Here is a 14,065-nt window from a genome sequence, read left to right on the forward strand (position 1 = left end):
CTTTAAGAGGCAGAGCTCAGTGCTGGGAATTCACGTCAGTTTCTGCACTGAAACTCTCAAGATCAATGAGCAAAGAGCTTTCTCAGTTCTGCCTTTCAGTTTCTCTCTTCCAGGAAGGAAAACATTCGAGAGAGCGAGGGAGAGCGGCGGGAGGGCGGGGGGCGGGGGCGCCGGCCGCGGGTGGGAGGAGAGAGCGGGAGGCCGGCCGGGCTGCGCCCCGGGTCGCCGCGCCGCGCCGCGACCTGCAGACCCCGCCGCCGCGCTCGGGCCCGGCTCCCACGCCCCCGCCGCCCCGCGCACCCAACTCCGCCGGCCGCCCCGCCCCGCGCGCTCGCAGACCCCCGGGGCGGCTGCCGGGAGAGATGCTGCAAGAAACTTCTTAAATGACCGCGTCCGGCTGGCCGTGGAGCGCTTCTGGGTTGGGGAGAGGAAAGGAAAGTGGAAAAAAACTGAGAACTTCCTGATCTCTCTCGCTGTGAGACATGTCTGAGACTCCTGCTCAGTGTAGCATTAAGGTAAAGATCTTCTCCCCCTCCCTCTGCGTGCTCGGAAACCTTGAGCTGCACCGGCCGGGGCAGCAGTGCTGGGCTCTTCCGAGGGGGCTGTTGCAGTTGCCTCGGTTGCAGTGAATTATTTGGGGCGCCGGGGAAGGAGATGCAGCTCGCGGCGGCGGCTGTACCCTTTCGTGTAACCTTGCTGCTCCCCCCGCCGAGCCCCATCTCGGCTCCTCGCCCCCCCCCCCAGCCCACCCCCTTTCTTTTTGACAATTGAATGCCCGTCACAATTGGGCAGGAGGAACCCGAGTGGTCTCTAGACCTGTAAGACACCCCCGTAATTAGTGCGCTTTTGTAAAAAAAAACAAAAACAAAAACAAAACAACAACAAACCTGCTCCTACTCCTACTGCCAACATGTGACTGAAATGTAACTTTTGTTCCGGAGGGGTGGTCTCCTTAGGAAAAAAAAAAAAGTGACTGCATCTCCAACGGGAGCTGAAGAACTTTTTTTTTTTTTTCCCCCCTTAAAGGACTCCCGGGGTCAGATCAGACTGGATTTTTCCCCCCTCCTCTGATTGTAATTTCAAGCACTGTCGGAAAGACAGCCCTGGTGTCAGCTTTTCCTGGGCATTTGCACAATGAATTTCGTTCTTTCTTTTTTAAAGCAAGGTAATTAAAGTTGCCGAGTGGTTATTGTACTCCGATGCATAGGAGAGTTGAGTAATCCCAAAGTAGAAAACTCCTGTGATGCATTATCTGAGTGACCAGGCAAAGTGACCTTCCCTGTTTGACAGTGCGGGGAGGGTATCTGAGAGTAGAAATCTCCCGGCTTTCTGGTGGTGTTTTGCAGCATTGTAAACGCAGGATGGTGGATGTTTGCAAACACGGTGTTTGGTTCCAGTATGTGTACATGTGTATGTATCGATATCTATAGAGCCGGTGGTGCTGTGGTTTGTTGCTTCTAAAAAGTTGTAAAGTTTGCCACCGTGAGGAGGCAAGATGATTTGTCCATTTCCCCCAATTATTTTTCCCATCGCCGCATTTATTGAACACTTTATTTATTTCACGATTCCATCTGTCCCCCAGGTGGAAGAGCCTACTGCTTCTGCCGGAGGCTGAAGCCACGGAAGTTTGTTTGTTTTTGGCTTGGGCCGTTTAATATGTGCTCATTGAGTGGACACTGCAGAAACAATGAACAAATAACCTGTTTTCCTCATCTGTGGGGAATTAGAGAAACCTTTCCTGTTTTAACATGGCTTTTCCATTAGGGTCTGTTTAAAGGAAACAGTATTTTATTATATTTGCTTGCTAGGTTTTCATAATCATACTCAGATTTTAGTGTTTCTTATCAGGTGAGATTTTCATGGATTTTAAGATAGGGCTAATGTGAACTTAAAAAGTGGGTTGGGTTTCTTTGTTTTTGCCTCACAGGAATGCCCAGTGGAACTTTTGTGTTTGTGTATACCTGGGGTTATCCGTATGTCTGTGGTGAAGGGTGTGTCCCAGTCAATAATTTAAGCTACTTGTATACTTCAAAACTAGTTTCTTTTGCTGTATAAATTAGATTTTACAATGAGCACGGTATGGATCATCTATTTGGACACTTCACAACACAGACAGAGGGAACTGCATAATAGGGATTAAATCAGTAAATTGTATTTAATTCGATGGCAGTAACTCTGGCATCAGGAAAACCGGACCAGCTACGGGGTCCTCATTTTCGGGTGACCGCAACAAAAAGCTATCCTTTCTGTGACTTTTCTTGATACTTCTTTTAAAGGGACTGCATATCCCCACCATTCTCATGGGCTGATTTATGTTCGTGCCTAAATCAGAAAACTCCTACTGAGTGGCTGGTTCCGTTGTACTCCAGTGGGAAGAGTACAACAGCCCTTTCCTTGCTCAGACATGCAGAACCAGTCCCAAACCCAGAGAGAATACCGTCTTAAATGTGACATAAAAATTTCTTCCCTTATTGCTTACCCTCAGTTTGTTTGTTTCCTTTTTTTTTTTTTTTTAGGTGCCTCTTTTTGTGACTTTGTATTTCCGTGTAATTGAGCTAGATTGAATGTTCTCCACTAGTAATGAAGTATCACTTTTATTTGGATGGTTCTTCACGGAGCCAGATTATGACTGTTCTGTTTGTTGAGACCGTGCATATGTTTAGGTGCACATAGGTGAGGTGTATTTTTTCCAAGGAGTTTGCTTAATTCGCTGCGTTCCAATAATAAGTGCTGCAGATCAAGGCCTGGGGATTATTCCGGGTCATCTGAAAATGTTCTGGTGATGTGTGCAGTGTTTCCTTTAGTCCTTGGGATGTGGTACAGTGACTGCATAATGAAAAATGTTTGCTGGTAACCCGCAAGCAAGTACCGGGATTGCTTTTAGAGCCCAGTAAACAATAAACTTTTCTGCCGAGCAGAGAAGGAATGTCAGAAGCTGTCAAGGATGACCTGATGAATCTGATGGATTGAAGACATGTGACACGGAAGCGTGGCTCTAGGTGGAGAGATTTCCCTTACTCGTCCACTCCACTCCTGAAACCTTCCTCCCTTGCTCCTGTTCCTTACAAGCAGCTGGTCAGCAAGCGGTAAACTCGGCAGCTGGTGCGATGGCACACCGAGGCAGCCACGGAGGGAAGTGCTTAGTTTACTTCTGAGTAGTGTCTGTTCTCCTAGAAAAGACCAGTGTACCATTTGGGTGCAATTTCTAAGGTGAAAGTTTTTGAATCAGTCAATCAGCGACACCTTTGTATGTATCACTTGTGTGGCAGTGGGTGACATTGGATACCCGATAAAGCGCTTTTATATTTCTTTAGCGATTTATAGGCATCTTTCCGTCACGTAGGGAGGTGACTGTCAGATGCGCATTGTACAGGAGAAGACAGGTTGACTAGCCCAAGGTCACCCAGACTGTCGCGGAGCCCCCACCGTTTCTCTGCACCGAGCTGCCCCACGCGTGGAGTGACACTCTCGTCCAAGAGTTTAAATGCTTCCCTTCCTGATCATTGGGATTGTTCAACTGTAAGGACGGGGCAACCAACTATATAAAAAGTCAAATAACTTTTTTTCAGAGGATTGTGTGGCTGACTGCGCCGGTGATGGGAGGAAGGAAGGAAGAGGCTGTCTTTTCCCTCATCAGCCTTCACCTTCAAATCACCTGTTCAGTGTTAAGTTCAGCCAGCTTGCTGTGGAACGTGGTTATGGCCCAGCAGACATAGTCCTTCAGGTCTTGGTAGGCTGTTTTAGTCGTGAGGGCCATCCAGGTTACCAAAACTAGTGGTATAACTTCCTCTTCCCCTTTTCACTGCCCTCCCTATTTGTCTCTACTCTCCAATATGGTTGGCTTTCTTGGCAGAAAGAAATCTTTTTTCTTTTTTCTTTTTTTTTTTTTTGCTACTAACTGGGATGGATGGATGGATGGATGGATGGATGGATGGATAGATAGATAGATAGATAGATAGATAGATAGATAGATAGATAGATAGAGTGAGTGAGTCCAGGTTTCCCCTACTGGACTCTGAGCTCCTTGGGTTTAGCGATGATTGTCTTTGTATCCTGCTCCCTAGCTTGGCACCTGGCATAGACATGTTTCTCAGTAATGTTTGCTGATTTGAAGTGAGGCATGGGAGGAGGTCATTGCCCTTTCTTCTGTTTGTCCCTGTGTACCAAAGGCTGACTTAACACCTGCATCCATTAGCTTGCGTCAAGTATTTGATAGAGCCACACTGCTCTCTCAGGGAGGCCGACGACACTCTCTGGGTGTCGGTCCAAAGATGATTATCAGTAGAATTTTGGTATAATAATACTATTTTTATCATTTTGGTAAAGTTCAACAAAAACGTTTGTGTCTAAACAGACAAAGGAATTGAGTAAAAGATCATAAAAGGGCCTGAAGAATTACCTTAGAATCACGTTAGGCTCAGATTCGCAGGCTTCTAAGTTTCCCCCAGTCTCTCGGACAATTGAATCGGGGAACGTTCAGGCTTTCAGAGCTGGAAGACCTTAGGGATCACCTGGGCCAGCCTCTTATTTTCATAGGGAGGGGCTCCAGAGAACGCAGTGGCTTGGCTTTAGCTAATTGGTGACCGAGCCAGGTTGAGAGCAGCGCAGGCCGTGCTCTCAGGCCCCTGCCCTGCATTTGCTGGGTTCGTGGTGCATCCCTATAAAAGGCCAAGGACATTCGATACAATAGGCTGCACTCTCTCCGGCACTTCCTAGCTTGGTCCATTTTAATCCCAAGCCAGCTGGTATGAGGGCACGGAGGTATGTGCCAAGGAAGATGTGTGTGGGGGGGAAGCCCTGGGCCCAGAGGGTGTATTGTTAGACGTGAGAAGAGGAAGGAGTAGGAGTAGGGGATCAGGGAAGAGGGACTTGACAGACTTGTATTTGCACCACTGTTTGCAGCACCAACTTTTTTTTTTTTTAATTGTAAGACACGCACGATGTTCCGTTTACTGTCTTACCCGTGTTTAAGCATCCAGTTCAGTAGCGCTAAGTATATTCACATGGTTGTGCAACAGATCTCTGGAACTTTTTCGTCTCGTGGCTCGGAAACTCTGTACCCACTAAACACGAACTAAACCCTGCATCCCTCTCCCCTCCTCCCAGCCCTTGGTAACCACCTTTCTGTTTTCTGTTTCTATGATTTCGACTACTTTAGTGCTCTGTGGGAGTGGAATCCTAGACTGTCATTTTGCTTATCGTAATGTCTTTGAGGCTCATCCACGTCGTACCGTAGCGGGCACGGGATTTCCTTCTTGTTTTAAGGCTGCGTAATATTCCATTTTATGTGTATGCCACGTTTCCTTTCCCCGCTCACCCGCTGTTGGAGATTTCGGTTGCTTCTGTCTCCTGGCTGTTGTGAATCAGGCTGCAATGAACTCAGATGTGCAGTTATGTCTTCGAGATCCTGCTTTTTAATTTTTTTTTTTTAACATTTATTTATTTTTGAGACAGAGAGAGACAGAGCATGAACGGGGGAGGGTCAGAGAGAGAGGGAGACACGGAATCCGAAATAGGCTCCAGGCTCTGAGCAGTCAGCACAGAGCCCGACGCGGGGCTCGAACCCATGGACCGTGAGATCGTGACCTGAACCGAAGTCGGACGCTTAACCGACTGAGCCACCCAGGCGCCCCTCGAGATCCTGCTTTAAGCCCTTTGGATGTATGCCCAAAGATGGGACATGTGGAATGCAGCAACCCTTTTTTTTTTTTTTTTTTTTTTTTTACAGTGTGTGAGAAGTCTGGTACTTCTGTGCTGGGCTGAGGGAACTGGGCCTGTTATGAAAAGCGCCCTTTTCTGAGGAAACCTTGGGTGGGCCATAGGCTCTTTTATCTAGGGGTGGCCAAACTTATACCTCAGTTGAGGTGTAGTAAGCTTCCTGTTTCACACAGTATGAGCTAAAAGCATGGCAGTTGGTCCTAGGAAAGTAGCTTCCTTCCTTCACACAGGTCAGTCAAGGGAAGAAGTACCCCTGATGTGGCTACCAGAGAACCCAAAGAAATTCTGTAAATCTGAGTTGAGCTGCGTGCACTCACGCCAAGGAAGGTAGAGGGGCAAGGAGGCACGGGGTTATTGGGACGAACGGGAAGAGCCGTTTCATTTTATTACCAACTGTGAAAAGTTGCCCTTTGGTGTGGTTCTCCCAGCTAAGCAGCGCAGTGTTAAATGAAGCCCCCTAGGGTGTGGGGGTTTACAAATGGCATATTTTTCTCTGTGACTGTGACTTTAGAAAAAGCCCTGGTGTTCGTTTTCAGGCAGAGTCTGGCCCTGCCGTATTCGTTGTTAGACGTGTGTCAGAAACCAATCTCTGTGTGTATTTGTTGCCGAGAATGAATGTGAGTACACTCAGGGTTCCCAGGCCAAAAGGGGCCCCGCTGAAAAACGAATCCCCGCCGCACCTAGTATTTGGGGAGTGGAAGAGTAGGCTGAATTAGCAAGAAGTTGGGATTATGGCCCATTGAACAGAAAACACATTCTTATTTATTTCTCAACGTACAGGAACCAGACTGATAACGCGTTGTTCACTGGGGCGTCTCAGGATGAGCCCCAGCGAAGAGGCAAAAATGACGTGTGTTCCACATCACCTGTTGGTTAGAAATGAGTGCTACTGTGTGCTCGAAACTGTTCTTTCAGTGTCGAAATGGTACCACAAATATATCATTTGCCTGATAAGCCTTTCTTCTGAGGTAGTGAAAATGTACAGTTCATCTGGTCTTTGTCTAAATGAGCTGGAATTTTCAGACTGTGGGAGGATGGTGGGGGTGTTGAGTGAGGAAGGCATTAGCCCGAGTTTGGTAAGCGTGGACTCCCAGATGAGCATGGCCGCGTCTGGGTCCTGTGGACTACGCTTACGGAAAACTGGGGAACACTTGCATTTTGGAGCTTTCCCAGTTCTGTGATTAAAGGTGTCTGTCAGCTGTTTTAGTGGTCATTGCTCCTACCTTTTCTCTCCTTCCTCCTCCTTCATCACCACCAGCACCAACGTCGTGTATGGAATACCCCTGTGTGCTGGTCTGTGTGCTAAGGGCTTTACCTACATTATTTTGCTTACTCTTCACAACTCTCTCGAGGAGAGAGATTCTGAAAGATTCTGAAGCCCGGAGTGTTTAAGCCATGGATTGGTCCAAGAGCTCACCTGCCATAGGTGGTAAAGCTAGGGCCTATAGTTCCAAAGCATTTTCCCTGACTGTTCTTGGGTGCGGCCATCTTTATGAAGAGAAGTAGGAAATCGAGAGTGACGGGGGATGGTGGAGGCTCCCATGAGCTGGGATGAAGGGCAGGAATGGGGCTGCAGAGATGTTTATGAGGCCCCAACTTCCCTTCCCATTCTGGGTTCCCTGAAGGTGGATTTCTCCTCACTGTTCCTCTCACGGTGGGGAGAGCTAGATGGCCACACTGTGCAAACCATCTTCGAATCAATGTCCAGATCTTCCATTTTTATTCCAATCTCTGGTATTCTCTAGCAATGTTTTGTCTTTCGACGGGTTTCATTTTGGGCCCTTTATGTTGTCAGAAACCTTTCTTTTCCCTCTCTGCCTTTTTCTTCTTTCCCCTGGCACCTAATTTCCCCTGAATGTGGGCGACAGGCTGTGCGGTGTCCTCTCATCCTGTCCAGCCTCTGGGTTGGATGCCTTTGTCTGCGTTACTCTCTGGTCAGTCTCTTTTCCTTCCACAGCCTTTTTTTTTTTTTCCCTCCCTTGAAACTCTTTATACTATCGATCAACGTAAAATTTTTCTTTAACCCATCCCTCATGTGCATCCTCAATACTGTATGATTTCTAGGAATCTGTTTGAGATCTTTTCAGATATTCCCTGATTATCGCCTACCACCAAAGGAATCATCTTTTTTTCCCCCTCCCTCTTTCCTGATAGCCTGACCACACTGGCCTGGTTTATTTTACTTGAGTGAAGAGAGGATTTTGGCCATCTGACTTCACAACATTTTGGATTTGAATGGCTCTAACAGAGCCTGTCTACAGAGCAGATGTGGGGAAGGAAGCAGAGAGAGAGATGTGTGGAGGTAATAAGAAGGAATCTAAGAGCGCCCAAGCCAAATTTCTCATGAAACAGATGAGGAAACCGAGTCCGTTGGCATTTATTTATCAATTTATTAATATTTTATTGAGACAGAGCACAAGCAGAGGAGAGGCAGAGAGAGAGGGAGACACAGAATCCGAAGCAGGCTCCAGGCTCCGAGCTGTCAGCACAGAGCCTGACATGGGGCTTGAACCCACCAACTGTGAGATCATGATCTGAGCCAAAGTCGTACGGTTAACCGACTCAGCCACCCAGGCACCCCTGAGTCCTTTGGCATTTAAATAGCATGCCTGAGATCACATTGTGCACTGTACCTGAGCCAGAGTCAGAATCAGGTGTTCTGTCCTCGGGCCATGCCCCTCTAACACTGGCTGGGGAAAAGTGATACAGAGCAGACAAGAATTCAGAAAGTGAAGCTTTATCACAAGGACTCCTATAGAGTTAAACCCATTTGTATGGCACCCCACAATGACTGATGATATTAATGATCATAATTATGACTTCCAAGTTAAAGACAAGCTTTAAGTTATGAGATTTAGGAAGTGAGAAAATGTAATGCGTTTTGGAAAGCTATCCAACAAAAATGTTTGGCATAAAAATAATGTGAAGTTTTAAAAGGCTACGCTTCAGTTATCTGGATGAATGACTTACGAAAAATATGTTAGTCCCCAGTGAAGACAGGAAGGAGCTATCCAATAAATCTGTATGCTCACCAGACCTGTGTACTCCTTGGGGGTATTTTCCCTTTGTGTGTGGGAGTCAGACATACGGAAAACGACCTCATTTCCTGAATGACCTGAAAAGGACACATCACCCCGCCAGCACGAGCACTAAGGGTGAGCGTGCACAATGATGTAAGTGTCGCCACAGTGTAGTTCCAGTCACCTCTACTTCAGGTTTTGATTCGCATTTTATTCTGTCTGGTGTTCTTTGGTTCTCATCTATAAAGTCGATTTCCCTTAAGAGGATTGTAAGTTGCTGGGAAGAGGGGGCCAGTCATTGCCTTCTCGGGGAAGACCACAGACACGGGAGTGGACCGACAGGAGTGTGAATCCTGGTCCTTGAACTTGAATTTATTAATCTTCTTCTTCAACCTGTGAACTCATCTGAAGTGCTAATAAAGATACGTGTCTCTTGGGATATGTCAATTTCATAATGCAGCAACTTACTTTGTTAAAGAAAAAAAAAAGGTAATTCTCTCTCCCTTTATGTATCCTCCACAATATCTAGATCTAGAAGGAGCTAGAGATTTTCTAGAGCGTGCCTACGTGATACAGTTGGTGCAGCGGCCAGAGATGTTGACGGTTTGCTCACGTGGCTGGTAGGTGGCACCTTCCAGAACCAAAGATCTAGGTCTCCCCAGTTGGCCGACTCCCAGCCAGCGTCCTTGCCACTGTCCCACTGGTTTCTCCTAGGGCTGGGGTCACTCAGTCCTGGTTGAGCAAAGCTCATAGTTTAACTTTAATTGAATGCAAGCCTTGACAATAGGACAGATGAGCCAGCTGCGGTTACATGATAATAACCAAGGCCTTTGGCATCTTCCAGTAAAGTTTTGAGGGAATGGCTAGTACGGTTCTGAATAAGTTTCAAAGATAAAAAGAAAAGGAAGAAAAAAAAAAACAACCCTAAGCCTGGAAGTACTGTGCAGTGACTCTAACTAGCATTATTACTCAGCACTCAAGTATTTGAACCTACTCAGGGATCCACTGGTTCACACAGTTGCTTATTATTTGCGGCTGGGGCGAGACTTGAACGAGGGCATCGGTTCTTTAGTCTGCTTTTGTTGAACAGGCAGTTCCACGTCTGTCTGACCACAGAGCAGACACTGTTTGCTGCGGGGTGGTGAATTTCCAGTTTCAAGAGCCGGGAGTATATATGGCTCTTGGTGGAAGTTTATACAGAAGAGTCTGAGAAAGCCAAATTTGTTACTTTGGGCCATGAGGGAGCCTTTGTTTTTAGACGTTCAGGGACCGACGTATCTGTTTTCAGCAGCTTTGTTCTCTTTGCCGTGGACTTGAAATGCTTTCCTGAGTTTTCCTCTGCGTGTCCACGTTCAGTGACAAGATGAAATGAATGACCCTTTTTGAGGCACAGTGACCCCACGCGGCACCCACGTCTGCTGACCCCACGCGGCGGGCGTGGGTGCTTTCGGGCTATTGGAAAAAGAGCATAGGTTTGGAAAGAAACCGTTCCTCTGCACTCTTCCTTGGAAAACACAAGTGAAAGCTGGGTATTTTCTTCTCAGCTGCCTTGTCCCCTCCCCAGTGGGTTATGACGGGCCATGTAACTTTATCTTTCTGGAGACTTATCTGTGTAACAGGCAGTAACCCCTGCTCCACTGACATCCCCTATATGTGAGGAAGCAGTAACCAAAGATGAGATGCTGACTCTAAACTATTTCCTGGAAGAACGGAGCTGCAGATACAAATCAGGCTGGTAATTAAAAAAAAAAAAAAAATGAAGCCCCAAAGAACAGCCTGTTTGTCTCTGAAGTTACCCATTTCTCTAACACCTTTCCTTGTCCCCTAGTGAAAGTGTGGGTCTGGGTGTGGCCCTGGTGACAGCGTTGGGAGATGGGAAAGAAAGGAGAGGGCTCAGATCTGCCCGCCTGGCCACAGGTGTGGCCAGAGCAGCGCTGGGCTCCCTGATGGAGAATCCAGGTCAAGGGACAATTTAGAGTTTGTGCCATCCAAAGCCTACTAATTAATACTCAGATCAATACATCTGCACTGGGGTGGGCAAGAGGGAATGTCACAGAGACTTGATAGAAAGGGGGGTGGGACTTTGCTGAGCTCTTTTCTGGATTGTTCTGAGGAGCTCAGCCAAGGGAAGGGGACTTTTCTCCACCTTAGTTCCTTCATTATTCACTGTTGCTTCAAGACCATTTGTCTTTCCCACAGTGTCCTTGACCATCGAATCAGAGTCTCCTGCCAGAGGAGAACCACATAAGAGAGTCTTCTGACTCACCATATGGTCTAGCTGTGTCTTTTCACGTATAGACAGACTTGTGATCACAGGTGGGGCCCCCAAGGGGACAGAAGTGGATTCTCTTTCCTCTGGGCCCGTGTGTGTCCTTGTGCCCAGCTTCCTGACACAGAGTTGGTACACCCTTGTTTTGGGAGATGGAAAATCGGAAGGATTGGACCCCTGGTGCATTTTGTAGTCGCTGTGTCCTCCTTTTGACCTGAGATGTGGGAGGTTTCAGATCTGTGTCATGAGGTCACATGACTGGTACTTTGCACTGTTGAGACCCATGGCTCTCCTCACTCGTGGGTCTTGACATTAACGGCCAGTGATGGGTGGGGACAGCAGGTCAGGAGTCCCTCTCACTTGGTGCCTTTGATGTGGTCTGTGTTCGAAGTGAGGTGAACGAGGTGGGGAGAGCTGTCATTTGGGACTGAAATATGAGTCACATAGGTCCTTGGTCTGGGGGTGTCCTCTTCCCCCTGACCAGGAGGCCTGAATGACCCAACGTGGCTGACTACATCCAGATCCCCTAGAAAACTGCTAGCTCTTTATTTGACTTTGTGCCATTTAGTCCTTCCCTTAGTCTGCTGACTTGAATACTTTAGGATGAGGTGGAAAGAGAGACCTTATGAGTCGAAAAGGTAAGAGTTTTTACCCTCCCAGGGCACCTGGGTTGGGTGGCTCCGTTGGTTAAGTGTCTGACTTCGCCTCAGGTCATGATCTCACGGTTCATGAGTTCGAGCCCCACATCAGGCTCTCAGCTCTCAGCGCATGGAACTCCGCTTGAGATCCTCTGTCCCTCTCTCTGCCCTTCCCCTGCTTGTGCACTCTCTCTCTCTCTCTCTCTCTCAAAAATGAGTAAACATTAAAAAATTATTTAAAATAAAAAAGAGTCTTTACCTTCCAAAAACCGGAAACACAGAGGCTCACTTTCTGAATTTTGCATTGCGCTTTTTTGTGTCTCTGAGACTCTATGCCTTTGACTGTGAGCTGGGTGGCGATGGTCCATTTCTCTGCAGACAGAAGCCCCCTGTAGGTCAGATGTAGCTTCTGAACACAGTGGAATCCAGTGGGGATGTTGGAGGGCACAGGAAGGCCAGAGTGATGATCTTATCATCTTTGTGTTGCCAAGATAGGCGGGGAGATGGGCAAAGGGACCCGGGCGTTCAGATACATCCCAAGTGGGGCACCTATTAGAATATCTGTCTTACTTACTCCCACCCTTCCCGGTACTTTGGCTCTTCTACACTACCTACCTCAGGAAATGAACCAGGGGGCCCTGATATCAATGGCAGGATATTTCTTGATCGTCTTTTGGGTGCAAGGGGAGATCTGTGGGACAAGACCTCAGAGGGAAAAGAACCCTAAAACTGCAAGAAGGAAACAAGGTCTAGAGCCATGCAGACCCGCTGAAAGGCCTAGTTATTCCTGCAGAGTGGGAAGAGGTGGCCCCAAGGGCAGAAGTCACCGTTACTTGGAGCTAGCTCTTCTGAGAATTCTTCTGTCTCGAAAAATTTGGTAAAATAGCCAAATGGAGCTTCTGTAAACCATGGGGAATGCCTATGTGTGCTTTTGTGGTTAGCTCTCGTGTTGAGCAGTCTGATTTAAGGGAAAGATGCTTCTGTGTACATTTCCATTTCAGTTGTGGTATTTGAAGGTTTACCATGGAGGAGGAGGTGTGGGTGAATGAGAAGACAGTCCTCTTGCCTCTTCCTTCAGTTATATGTAGGTTACAGGCGAAAGTAAGTTGACAACACATCCACTTTCTTATTCGGTCGGGTCCATTTTAGGATGGCCTGCAGAGCCCAGGGCAAATCCAGTCACTCTACCTTGGCGCTCCTGTTTCTGGACTGCCAGACTCAATGCCAAGTGGATTATTGGAAAGAATTCACTTCACAGGCCTGGCTCCCGGATCGGTGTCTGTGATTCTCCGTGGGGTCTCGTATTAGGGCTCTCTTCTCTTAATCCTTTTGGGACTCCGAGTGGGGCCCGTGTTGACAAGATTACGCTACTTTGGGGAAGTTCTGGCCGCACACTTCCCCAAGCAGGGTGAGGCAAGTGTTGTCCAGCTGGCTGCCTATTGGGCAGTTGGCCATGCTTGGCACTTCTGAGTTTCTGGTATACCAGTTGCCAGAAAGGCAGTCTCTCAGCTGGTCCTGGTGTCCCCAGGGCACAAATGTTAGGCTCTGGAGGAAAATTTCCTAAGTTCGCATTCATTCTTTGTTTTCATGTGTGTGCATTTATGGCATTATAATTGAAGTGCATTTAAAGATGGCTCCACACTCCAAAGCCTAGCAAGTAGCTTCTTTGGGTCAGGGAGAGGTCCCAGGTAAAATTATTGAAGGCCCGTGCGCAAGAACGCGCACTGGAGGTTAGAATGAGCCTGTGCTAAGGAGAACAGTGAGAGGGTCGCAGACACCATGCCTTTAGATGCTATTTTTAGTTCTAGTCATGACTGTGTGATATGGCTTATGCTTCCTTGGGCATCATTCCGCTTTTATTCTAAGCGTTTGTTCTTGTGACTCTGCGTACATGCTCGTGTGCATGCTCACAGGATCATAAGTCACAGAAATTACGGTATAATCTGTTTTCTAGCTTATAGAGTGAAAGATTGCACAAAACGCAGCCTTGTGGCAAGAAAACCTTACATATAGATGTAAAATATATCTCCTTGGAGGGCTGGCTTTCTGATGGGCTATAAACGGATTGTTAAACAGCAATGTGAGGGGCTGTTAACAAGCTGTTTCTAGGAGCATCTCCCTGGTCTGGTCTGAAAAGGTAATGTGTACATATTAGAGCTATGAAATAGTTTTCCTGTGGTGTTTATACGTTGGTAGATCGTGTGTGTGTGTGTGTGTGTGTGTGTGTGTGTGTGTGCCTTCAGTGGTGAATGAACTGAAGAGATCCTTTTAAATGTTGTTTCTTTTCTTCTACATTAAGTGTCCACATTCTACCTTGGGCTGTGTTCCGGTTTTTTAAGCTGGCTTAAGTGAAGAGGTGTTTGGTCAGCCAAACTTCAGAAAGCTTCAGTTCGTTCATGAAAATACCCTATGTATGCAAT

At 47.3% G+C, this 14,065-nt stretch overlaps 1 protein-coding gene across 5 annotated transcripts in view; it reads left to right on the forward strand.

The window, feature by feature from the left end:
• ETV6 (ETS variant transcription factor 6) overlaps positions 1-14,065 on the forward strand; it is a 315,993-nt gene that overhangs the window by 60,409 nt on the left and 241,519 nt on the right. Inside the window, exon 1 of one of the 5 annotated variants that reach the window (XM_045061380.1) lies at positions 161-515. The exons of 1 other annotated variant lie outside the window; for it this stretch is intronic. In XM_045061380.1, coding sequence (XP_044917315.1) covers positions 483-515 — 33 coding nt within the window. In that variant the 5' untranslated portion in view covers positions 161-482. Of the gene's footprint in view, positions 1-160; positions 516-14,065 lie in introns of those variants that run through there. 3 more of the 5 variants (XM_045061378.1, XM_045061377.1, XM_045061381.1) reach the window with 3 other exon arrangements.

Source organism: Felis catus, chromosome B4, assembly GCF_018350175.1.
Source record: "Felis catus isolate Fca126 chromosome B4, F.catus_Fca126_mat1.0, whole genome shotgun sequence".
NCBI classification, from domain to species: domain Eukaryota; kingdom Metazoa; phylum Chordata; class Mammalia; order Carnivora; family Felidae; genus Felis; species Felis catus.